Source organism: Hyaena hyaena, unplaced genomic scaffold, assembly GCF_003009895.1.
Source record: "Hyaena hyaena isolate Hyena2069 unplaced genomic scaffold, ASM300989v1 scaffold_807, whole genome shotgun sequence".
Taxonomy (NCBI): Eukaryota; Metazoa; Chordata; class Mammalia; order Carnivora; family Hyaenidae; genus Hyaena; species Hyaena hyaena.
The window spans coordinates 496,476-509,520 of record NW_024081441.1 but is presented as its reverse complement, the minus strand read 5'-3'; the positions used below and the strand labels follow the sequence as shown (position 1 = coordinate 509,520).

The 13,045-nt window shown below is 33.3% G+C and overlaps 1 protein-coding gene across 1 annotated transcript in view; it reads right to left on the bottom strand.

The window, feature by feature from the left end:
• ELP4 (elongator acetyltransferase complex subunit 4) overlaps positions 1–13,045 on the bottom strand; it is a 244,091-nt gene that overhangs the window by 205,635 nt on the left and 25,411 nt on the right. Inside the window, exon 3 of the mRNA XM_039219336.1 lies at positions 7,665–7,786. Within this exon, the coding sequence (XP_039075267.1) occupies positions 7,665–7,786 (122 nt within the window). The remainder of the gene's footprint in view (positions 1–7,664; positions 7,787–13,045) is intronic.

Below are 13,045 nucleotides of genomic sequence, written 5' to 3'. Positions count from 1 at the left end.
CTTTTCTTGTACCAGCAATATTTGTCTTGGTTATAGGTTCCAGAAATTCCTAAGCATACATCATAAAATTAAAACTAAGCAATTATAGCTTTCCCCACTCCACCTCCCTGCCACCCTGACCCATGGTATATCTCTAAACACTATTAATGTCTTGGTTTTGGTCATTCATTTTTGGGCTGTTTAATACAAATGACTCTAATATAGCTCTAATAGAGTTGGGAACACTGAAATCCTGGCTGAATATTATACAGAAAAACCTACTTATCTACATTCCTCCTCAACTTCTCATTTTAAATATTTTATTTATTCTTCTCAGTAATACACTAAAAACTTTGTCTCCACATTGGTGTTATGAAGAATACAAATAATTACTATTTTTATAGCCATAAATTTCTAATCCAGTCTATTCTAAATTTGTGAAAACTAACTAGACCACATTAAGGGTATACAGGTTAAAAACAATATATTTTGTGCTTTATTAATTGAAAAACGAGAATGGCATATTATTCTTTTAAATCAAACTATTTTATTATTACATATTTAAAATGAAGGAATGTAAAAGATATATGAAATATGAAATTTAAAAATCATGAATTTAAAGTTTTCACTGATGAATGAAGGTTCTAATAACTCAAAATCTAGATACATTTTCAAAACAGAGCTCTATAAAATGCAAGTACATAGGTAAATTTTTTGCTCAAAATGAATCATTATATCATTTTTTTAATGTACGAAAATGTTAAGTGTGCATGTTATTAAGCAAATACAAACATTAACTATTTTTATTACTCACATATATAAGTGGTTTACATAAAAGTAAATAATGGCATTAAAATCAAATAGAATAAAATTTTCCTGAGAATAACAAACTCAAATTTATGGCTGATTTAATATTTAACTTCACTGAAAACATTATTATTATTTTAAATGTTTATTTATTTATTATTGAGAGAGAGAGTGAGTACATATGGGGCAGGTACAGAGACAGAGAGGGAGACAAAGAATCCAAAGCAGGCTCCAGGCTCCAAGCTTTTCACACAGAGCCTAATGTGGGGCTTGAACCCATGAACCATCATATCATAACCTGAGCCAAAGATGGATGCTTAATCGACTGAGCCATCCAGGTACCCTGAATATATTGATAATTATTCAATTGTTACATAAGGGAAGCCTCAATAAAAACAAATTATTCTGGATTATTTGTTATAAATAGAAGACTGAAATTAACTTTAAAATATAGCATTACATCTGCTATATAAAGTAAATATAATGCTTAAGACCATTAGGTTTTTGTGACAGCAATTATAATATCTCTAATAATACATTCTAAGTAAGCAAGATAAGGTAAAATATATCAGATGACATTAGAAAACATTCTTCAGTTAAAAACACCTATGCTGCTTTGAATGACACACTGGATCAGATGGACTTAACAGATACATTCAGAACATTTCATCCTAAAACAACACAATACACATTCTTTTCAAGTGCACATGGACCATTTTCCAGAATAGATCACATATTAGGCCACAAATCAGGTCTCAACAAATACAAAAGGATGCAAATCATACAACAGTGCTATCAAACTAGACTTCAACCCCCCCAAAAAAAAAATTAGACCACAAATACAAGTAAGTTAAACAACATGCTACTAAACAATGAATGAGTCAACTAGGAAATCAAAGGAGAAATTTAAAAATATGTGGAAACAAAATAAAATGAAGACACAACATTCCAAAACCTTAGGGATGCAGCAAAACAGTCCTAAGAGGGAAGTACATTATAGTACAGGTCTACCTTAAGAAGCAAGAAAAATCTCAAATAAACAACCTAACCTTACACATAAATGAGCTAGGAAAAGAACAGCAAATGAAGCCTACAGCCAGCAGAAGGAAGGAAATGATAAAGATTAAAGCAGAAATAAATAATACAGAAATTAAAAAAAAAAAGAGAGAGAAAAGATAGATTAATGCAACCAGGAGCCGGTTCATTTAAAAAGTAATAAAATTAGAAAAGCTTCTAGTCAGACTTATCAAAAACAAAGGAGAACAAACCCAAGTAAATAAAATCACAAATGAGGGAGGAGAAATAACAACCAATACCACAAAAATACAATCTATTATAAGGAAATATTATGAAAAAGTATAAACTAACAAATTGGACAATCTGGAAGAAATGGATAAATTCCTAGACACAATAAACTATCAGCTGACACAGGAAGAAATAGAAAACTTGAACAGGCTGATAACTAGCAAAGACATTGATTGAATAAGTAACCAAAAACTTCCAACAAACAAAAGTCCAGGGCCAGATGCCTTCACAGGTGAATTCTACCAAACATTTAAAGAGGTAATACATATTCTTCTCAAACTATTCCAAAAAGAAGGCTGCCCACCAACTTGACAATAAACTATTTGTAAAAAAAAAAAAAAAAAAGAAGGCTGCCTGGGTGGTTTAGGAGGTTGAGAATCCTGATTTCAGCTCAGTTCATGATCTTGAGACTGGTGGGGTTGAGCCCCTTGTTGGGAGCTAGGCTGACAGCAGAGAGCTTACTTAGGATTCTTTTTCTCTCTCTCTGCCCCTCTCCTGCTCTCTCTCTCTCTTTCTCTCCCTCTTTCTTTCTCAAAATACAAAAGCATTACAAAAAATTTTTTTTCCCAAAAAGAGAACAGGGAGGAAACCTTATGAATTCATTCCATGAGGCCAGCGGTAACCTGATACCAAAACCATATAAAGACTCTACCAGAAAAGAGATCTACAAGTCAATATACCTGATAAACATGGAAGCAAAAATTCCAATAAAATACTCACAAATTACATTAAATCCAACAATACATTAAAAAAAAATCACTCACCACAATCAAGTGGGATTTATTCCTGTGTTGTAATGTTTTTTAATATTTGCAAACCAATCAACATGATAGAGCACATTAATGAAAGTAAGGATAAGAAGCATATGATCAGGGTGTGCCTGGGTGGCTCAGTCAGTTAAATGTCTGAGTCTTAATTTCAGCTCAGGTCATGATCTCACAGTATGTGAGTTCGAGCCCTACATTGGGCTCCACACTAATGGTGTGGATCCTGCTTGGGATTCTCTCTCCCTCTCTCTCTGCCTCTCCCCTGCTCGCATTTGCCCTCTCTTTGTCTCTCAAAATAAATAACCTTTAAAACAAACAAACAAACAAACAGAAGAATCATATGATTCTTTCAATAGATGCAGAAAAAGCAGTTGACAAAGTACAAATTCCATTCATGATAAAACCCCTCAGCAGAGTAGGTTTAGAGGGAACATACCACAAGATAATAGAGGCCATATATGAAAAACCCATAGATAATATCATCCTCAATGGGGAAAACTCCCAGTCAGGAACAAGACAGGGATGTCTACTTTTACCATGGTACTGGAAGTTCTAGCCACAGCAATCAGACAACAAAAAGAAATAGAAGGCATCCAGGGGCACCTGGGAGGCTCCATCGGTTAAGTGTCTGACTTTGGCTCAGGTCATGATCTCACAGTTCATGATCATGTTCGAGCCCTGCATTGGGCTTTGTACTGACAGCTCAGAGACTGGAGCCTGCTTCAGATTCTGTGTCTCCTTCTCTCTTTGTCCATCCCTTCTCCCTCTCTCTCTCTCTCAAAAATAAAGTATCAGAAAAAGAAAGAAAGAAAGAAAGAAAGAAAGAAAGAAAGAAAGAAAGAAAGAAAGAAAGAAAGAAAGAAAGAAAAGGCATTCAAACTGGCAAGGAAGAAAACAAGTTGTCACTATTTGCATATGACATGATACTCTATACAGAAAACCCAAAAGACCCCACCAAAAACTGCTAGAGCTGACACACAAATTCAGTACGAAACCAGATCAACATACAGAAATTTCTTGCATTTTGATATAGCAATAATGAAGCAGCAGAAAGAGAAATTAAATCAACGTCATTTACAATTGCACCAAAACCAATAAGATACCTAGCAATAAACCTAACCAAAGAGGTAAAAGACCTGTTATCTGAAAACTATAAAATACTGATGAAGGAAATTGAAGATGACACAAAGAAATGGAAAGACATTCCATACTCGTAGACTGGAGAATAAATACTGTTGAAATGTCTATACTATTCAAAGCAATCTACAACATTTAATACAATCCCTGTCAAAACACCAACAGTATTTTTCACAGAGCCAGAACAAATGATCCTAAAATTTGTATGGAACCACAAAAGACCCCAAGTAGCTAAAGCAACCTGAAAAGCAAAGCAAAGCTGGAGACATCATCATTCCAGAATTCAAATTATATTACAAAGCTCTAGAGATCAAAACAGTATAGTTCTGGCAGAGAAACAGACACATAGCTCAATAGAACAGACCAGAAAACCCAGAAATAGACCCACAATTACATGGTAAATTGATCTTCAACAAAGCAGGAAAGAATATCCAATGGAAAAAAGACAGTCTCCAACAAATGGTGTTGGGAAAACTAGATAATAACATGCAAAAGAATGAAACTAGACCACTTTCTGACAGCAAACACAAAAATGAATTCAATATGGATGAAAGACCTAAAGGTGAGACCTGAAAGAATAAAAGTCCTAGAAGAGAACACAGACAGTAACCTCTTTGACATTGGCTGTACAATTTCTTATTAGATAGGTCTCCTGAGGCAAGGGAAACAAAAGTAAAAATAAACTATTGGGACTTCTCAAAACAAACAAACCAAAAAAAAAAAAAAAACAAAAAAACCTTCTGCACAGCAAAGGAAACAATCAACAAAACTAAAAAGGCAGCCGGTGGAATGGGAAAAGATATTTGCAAATTACATATCGGATAAAGGGTTAGTATCTAAAATCTATAAAGAATTTGTAAAACTCAACCCCTCCAAAAAGAACAATCCCATTTAAGAATGGTAGAAAACATGAATAGACATTTTTCCAAGAAAGACCTACAGATGGCCAATAGACACATGAAAAGATACTTAACAACACTGATGAACAGGGAAATCAAAATCAAAACTACAATGAGATATTACCTTCTATCTGTCAGAATGGCTAAAATCAACAACACAGTAAACAATAGGTGCTAGGAAGGATGTGGAGAAAAGGGAACAGTTTTGCACTGTTGGTGGGAATGCAAACTGGTACAGCCACTCTGGAGAACAGTATGGAGGTTCCTTATAAAGTTAAAAATAAGGGCACCTGTGTGGCTCAGTTGGTTGAGCATCTTTGTCTTGGTTTTGGCTCAGGTCATGATCTCACAGTTCATAGGTTCAAGCCCTGCACTGTGCTCCATGCTGATAGGGTGGAGTCTGTTCAGAATTCTCTTTTCTCCCTTTCTCTCTCTCTCCCCCGCACACTCTCTCACTCTCTAAAAATAAAATTTAAAAAAAACGTAAAGAGAAAGTTAAAAATAGAATTAACCCATTGCACCACTAGGTGTTTACCCAAAGAACATAAAAATACTAATTCAAAGAGATACATGCACCCTGATGTTTATAGCAGCATTATCACATAGCCCAACTATGAAAACAGTCCAAGTATCCATCAACTGATGAATGGATAAAGAAGAGGTGGGGTGTGTGTGTGTGTGTGTGTGTGTGTGTGTGTGTACATTCACGCGGGTGCGCCTGGAAACTTTGCATACAGTAATGCCAGGGAAGTTATAGGGCTTCCTTTGTATCTTTTGATGTCTCCGGAATCACCGTCCTTTATTATGTGATGCTCAATGTCTTGGAAATTGTTGTTTAACACATTTTCACATGTTTTTTATTTGTTTCAGGAATAAAGAGAAATCTGATCTTTATTAACATACCTTGGTCAAAAGTGCAACTTTTTCAAATCTATGTCTTTTAACTCTGATTTTATATTTTTCTATATCATAAAATTCCTCTGTGAATAAATGTCTTGTGGATAAATGTTTGTAGAATCTAACTACTTACATAAAAGATTAGATATTTTAAGAAATCCTGATGAAAGCTAGTATTTATTTTATAATTTTTAAATCCTTCACATAATCCAAAGAAGGACATGTAAAGTACCCTGAGATTTTTAATATTAACTCGTACAAATTCAAGGTACCTAGGAAAGGTGTTAAGGATTAGTTTTCAAATAAAAAGCATAGTTCTCTATAAGCAAAATATGTTAGTATATCTACTAGGTTTTAATATTAGTTGCCGAGGTTATAGGAAGCAAGAGAAAAAATAAAATGCTTTACTTTGAAAAGTATATACAGTTCATTCTTAAAAACACAGGTTTGAACAGCACAGTCTGCTTCTATGTGCATTTTTCCAGTAAATATAGTATTATAAATGTATTTTCTCTTTCTTAAGGTTTTGCTTAATAACATTGTCTTTTCTCCATTGTAAGAATACAGTATACGATACATACATATAATACAAAAAATATGTATGATTTAACGGTTTATATTATTGGTTAGGCCTTTTGGTCAGTAGGCTACTAGTAGATAAGTTTGGGGGTAGTGAAAAGTTACATGTGGATTTTTAACCATGCAGGGGATCAGTGTCTCTAACACCACGTTGTTCAAGGGTTAAGGATTTTCCTGCTTCTTGGCATGACAAAAACTGCCTATATGGCTATAAGGATGTTTGAAGTAAAATCTTAGTCTCAATATTTTTGGGGAATGTGCCATGAAGCACTTGTCTAACTTCTTTGGGACAATAATCTTGGTTGGCCTTTACTCCACTGTTCCTAGCAAGCACAGTACTGTCCAGAAGCTGATCAAGATGATTAAGACCAGGGAAAAGGAACAAAAGGAGAAACAAAAACATTGAGAAAATATTATAAACGTCAAACACCAAAAGTAAGAATGAAGGAAAACAGTCTTTGCAACCAGAAGAAAATCATTTCAGAAATTATACAAAGGTTTCCCCTTTGGATTTTCTGACAGTATTATTTATTAAGCAAAGTCTGACCCATATGAAAGAATCATGTTAGTTTTACTTAAGCATTATATAACTTTTTATAGTGGGTATAAATTTTCATTTCATTTCAGTTCATTGAAATGAAACCATCCTATGGGAGGAAAAAACTTTAGATTCTATTTCAAATAATGACTTCTATTCAAATAATGGCTTAAGTTGGGTTCCTGTTCTGAACAAAAAAATTAAGAATTCTAAAAGTCAGAATTGTCCTCTTTGAGTTTTAAAGTGTGCTTTGGCTTTAAAAAGATACAGTACACTGACCACATATTTTATTTTGTTGCTTGTTTCTTAGAAAAGATTAATTTCTTGTATTTTCAAAGCAAAATAATATTAATAAATGAGTACTTCTAATTTTTGTATGTTTCTTTTGATTTACCTCCTTAGGACACTGGTATTTAATATCAGATAATATTCTGCTGTTGTTTTTCTTTACTTAACTTTTTACAGAGTTCTCTTATCTTCATGACTATAATATAGTAATAATTTTATGTATTTCAGTTTTTAGTAGCTTACTAATATTTTCCGCACTGCCAATATCAAGTTAAAAAATTGTCTGAGAACACTAATTTAAAAATGAAACATGTTCAAATAAATTTTAAGAGAATAAAGTATATGTATGTTCCCATTAATGCATTTAAATAGTTTTTATGTATACAAACATATTTTGTTTACATACATATAAGCAATATTTTCGCATGAAATGTTCAAAATGAAATATTGAATTAGTATTTCCTATACCTGTAAAATATCAGCAGGATCTTCTTTTGCTGATGCAACCAACAAAGTATGCCCATTGACGATTCCTTCTGCCAGGAAATACTTGAAGAGCAAAGAAGAATAAATATTATATTTATCCTCTTCTGTAAAAAAGAAAAAAAATTATAGTCAGAATCCTATCAGATACCAAGCACACTCAGACGTTTTTGTAACTTTTCGCCTTAAAACAAGTGTATGAGATGGGATAATAACCTTCTTCCTGAAGTACAGTTAGACAGGCTAAGAGACTTCTTTATTTAGGTAGTCAGTGGGAAGTGAGTCCTTTTAATATAGTCTGGTTCCAAAATTTTTCTCAATCTACTGCACCACCTCTGATATCCACAAAATTTAGAGGGTTATGTATGAGTATAGCAAGGAAATCACAGATATTTTTTTCCTTACTAAGATTTTTTTTGGGGCATTGTACCTCTAAAACGGCTATTCTTCGGGTGCCTGGGTGGCTCAGTCAGTTAAGTTAAGCAGCCAACTCTGGCTCAGGTCATGATCTCAGTTTGTGAGTTCGAGCCCCATGTTGGCTCTGCACTGACAGCTCAGAGCCTGGAGGCTGCTTCAGATTCGGTGTCTCTTTTTCTCTCTCTGGCCCTCCCTTGCTTGTGCTCTCTCGCTCAAAAGTAAAGAAACATTAAAATGGCTATTCTTACCTACCAATCAGTTTGTAAACCCACACTTCATTTCTTACATGTCACAACAATTAAGCACTTAGTGTATGTAGCCTGAAAATTAATATTTATAAAATTTGTAAAAATAGTATTACTTCTAAATTTGTGTTTTAGGCTTTATATCCAATAGCAATTTAAAATTGAAGATTTTAATTTGAGAATTTATACTAAATGATTTCCTAGTAAACAGTCCTTTTACCTTTTATTATTCCTTCATCCTCCCTTCTTTCTGAATTTTTATGAAAAATGATGTGTCAGGTTTCTTTGACAAAAATGTGTTAATATCTTTGAGATTTTGTGAGATAATATAAACACCTTGAGTATATCTTCATTTCTTAATATTACTGATAAGCTACATGCCTACACTTTTATATCAGCCTTCTTTCCTTTAACACTTTGAAGACAACACAAAACAAGAGACAAAGGTAAATTTATTGTATTATCTAAAAAAAGAGAAGCCATTATTAATTTATTTAACAAATATTAATTGAATTTCTATAATATGTCAGGCATTGTTAATATCTGTAAAAACCATATCTTAAAAATATCCCTAAGAAAGTTTGAATTTGTGCTAATGTTAACACTGTGCAAAGCCTCTTGTAGCTATAATTATAAAATCTGAATGAAATATCATCAAAAAATAAATATTTGAAGGCATTGGAAAGCAATGAAAAACAGACAGAAACCACAGCAGTTTCCTTTTTAAAGACTGTGATCATGACATGTAAGAATTTCTAATATCTGGCTTTTTTGCTTAAAAGTATTCTTAACCTCCCTTAGCTCTGGCAGGTTGAAATCATATTCTTTTCAGCTTGAGACAGCAGAAGGTCGAGTTCAGAAAACAGCTGAAAGTTTTAGGGAAAAATTCTTGAAGTAAGAGAGCTCCACAAAGTTTATCAAATGTGCCCAAATCCCTGGCTGACCACTAAGCGATCCATGATCTATACATGAGTAGGAGAAAGAAACAGTTAAGTAGGAAAGAGAGAACAGGATAAACTTGAAAGACAACTAAATCATGTGAGATTTACAAATTTAATGCTCCTCTGAAGGCGTTTATTTCCCTACCTGAGAGCAGAATCTTGTACTAAAGAAAGTTGAAGTTTTAGTGTCTTGAGGTAGCAGAGGACAAAACTCGGGGCTGAGAACCACAGAAAGTGTGAGCCCCCAAATTCTGTACAAATATTTGGTTCTCTTCTAAGTTCTGATTGTAAGAGACAATGCTGTGCGACCAGGTTAAAAAAGCAAAACCTAAAATCTGGAGAATTGAGCAGAGATGCTATCTGTTGCACAATACATTGAAATGAGAGTTAAGGGACGACTGGGTGGCTCAGTCGGTTAAGCGTCTGACTTCAGCTCAGGTCACGATCTCACAGTTCGTGGGTTCGAGCCCCGCATCGGGGTCTGTGTTGACCGTTTAGAGCCTGGAGCCTGCTTCAGATTCTGTGTCTTCCTCTCTCTCTGACCCTCCCCTGCTCATGCTGTCTCTCTCTCTCTCTCTTAGAAATAAATAAAACATTTTTAAAAAAATGAAATGAGAGTTAATTTAAGATCAGGCAAGTTAAATGTCTATTAAAACAAAAACCTGAAATCCTCAGGAAAACAGAATTCAGAATCATTAAAATGCATTTTTTTTTTACAGTGTGAAGATTTCAAACAAAAATTACTGAGTGATCCATACTAAGGTAAACACAACCTACAGAAACTGACTCAAAGTAAAATACATTTAAAGTATTAAAGGAAAATATATCTATAAGTGAACAGAAAGGGAATACCACCAGGGGATGAGAAACTATACTAAAGAATGACAGAAAATTTAGAGCTAAATATTATCATTCCTTATAGGAAAAACTTATTTGTGATCTCATGAGTACTGGAGATGAAAGAAAAAAACAATCAGTACATCTGAAGGGAGATCAACAAAAATGATGAAATCTGGGCAGGGGAAAAAATTAAGAAAATTGAACAGAACCTCAGAGATGTGGAACAATACAAAGCAGTCCAAAACATGCTTAATGGGAGTCCTAGTCATTGGGAGAAAATAAGAAACAAAAACAGTATTTAAATGTCCTATTTGATCAAATATTCAGTTACAGATCTAATAAGTATAAGAAGCCTCTACTAGGATAAATGCAAAAAAACTCCCAAATCTAAGTACATCATTGTTAAATCTTGGAAGCAGCAGGGAAAAATGACATATCATTAAGAGGCACAATGATAAAAATCAGGTGATTTTTCATCTGAAACAACAAAGACTTAGAGGATATGATAATTATATATTACAAGAGTTGAAAGAGAAACAAATTAATAAAAAATTATAAATGTGTAAAACATATTCAACAATTGAGTGAAATACTATTTTCAGATAGGACAGCAGACTTTACTACAGGACCTAAAAGCTGAAGGAAAATATAGAACATGGTAAACTGCATTTATGGGAAGGAATAAAGAATATAAATAATGACAAATATGTAAGAAATTATAACACCCTGTGATCATGTATATATGCACTTATATGCATAGATATGTGTGTGTATGTGGATAAATTAGTTTTTTTGAATTTCTTAAAAAAATACAACTGTTTAAAGCAAAACTTACAGAACTACGCAAAGACAGAGATATTTGGAGATATTATCACATATTTTTTGGTAACTGGTAGAATAACTAATGAGAAAAATCATTTAGAAAATAGAAAATCTGAACCTTATCAACCAGTTTGAATCAGATAATATACAGTTCCAGAAGATACATTCTTGTTTCTTTTTTCTTTTTTATTCTCAAGTTAGTTAACATACAGTGTAGTCTTGGCTTTAGGAGTAGAATTGAGTGATTCATCATTACATATAACACCCAGTGCTCATCCCAACAAGTGCCCTTCTTAATGCCCATCACCAATTACACCACTCCCATCAACCCTCAGGTTGTTCTATGTATGTGGACTCTCTTATGGTTTGCTTCCCTCTCTGTTTTTATTGTATTTTCCTTTCCCTTCCCTATATTCATCCCTTGAGTTTCTCAAATTCCACATGAGTGAAATCATATATCTGTCTTTCTCTGACTTATTACGCTTAGCATAATATCCTCCAGTTCCATCCACATTGTTGCAAATGGCAAGATTTCATTCATTTTTGTCACTGAGTAGTATTACATTCTTTATATATACCACATCTTCTTAATCCATTCATCAGTTGACAGACATTTGGGCTCTTCCCATAATTTGGCTATTGTTGATAGCGCTACTTCCAGAATATATATTCCTTAGTGCATCTAGAATGTATACCAAGATAAACCACATGCTATTCCAAAAAACAAGTTGCAATACTTCAAAATATTAAACTCTTACTTTAGAAACTGAAATTTTAAAAATTCTATTTACGATCAATTAAAAAAAAACCATGAAATATTTTGGAAAAATTTGACAATATATATGCATGAATTAGCCCCACAATGAAAAGTGCAAAATATTCTGAGAGTAAGTAAAGAAAAACTAAACGAATGCAGAAGTATTTCATACTCAGGGAATACAAGACTAAAATATTTCTAATTGATCTATAGGTTTAATAGAATTCCTATGTAAACCCCATAAGACTTTTGGAGAAACTGATAAGCTAATTCTGAAATTTAGATAGAAATCCAAAGGTCTTGGAATAGTCCAATACATTTGAAAAAGCACAGTTGGAGGACTTACTGTCTGATTTCAAGACTTAGGATAAAGCTATAATCAATGTATATGGAATTAGCTAAAGGATAGGAATAGAAATCAATATAAAAGAATAGAGTCCAGAAATAAATCCACGACTGATTTTTTTTACAAAGGTGGAAAAATAATTGTTTTTTTTCAACAAATTGTCCTGGAATAATGGGTACCCAGATACGAAAAACAATAAAAATCTCCATCTTACCCCGTACTATCAATTTTTTAAAAACCATGGGGCACCTGGGGGGCTCAGTTGGTTAAGCGTTGACTTAGGCTTCGGTCACGATCTCACGGTTCGTGGGTTTGATCCCCGTATCGGGCTCTGTGCTGACAGCTAGCTCAAAGCCTGGAGCCTGTTTCAGATTCTATATTTCCCTCTCTCTCTGATCCTCCCCTGTTCATACTCTCTCTCTTTCTCTCTCCCTCAGAAATAAATAAAAAACACAAAAAAAATTTAAAAACCTAACAAAATTTCTATCTTTCTTCATACTAATATCAAATATTTATCTTGAAATGGATCATAAAAGCTGAAACCATAAAACTGTTAGAAGAAAACATAAGGAATAACTTTGTAACCTTGAGTAGGTTTCTCAAGGTATGGAAGCATGAACCATTATAGAAAAAAAATGGATAGCAAGCTACAAAAAGAAAATATTTGCAATACATGTATCTGATACAGAACTGGTATCTAGTATATATACTAAACAGTCTTCTAATTCCTTAAGAGGACAAACCACCTAATATAAAAATGAGCAAAAGATTTTAATACATCCTTCACAATAGAAGATCTATGAATATTTAATAATGTATAAAAAGTTTAACAGTATTAAACCCTGAATAAATACAAAAAAACACTGTGACAAACCATTACAATCCTAATAGAAAAGGTAAAATAAAAATATAATGCTAAGTATTGACAATAATGTAAAATAAATAAAATGCTCCTACATTGCTAGTGGCAATGCAAAATGGTACAGCTACTTTGGAAA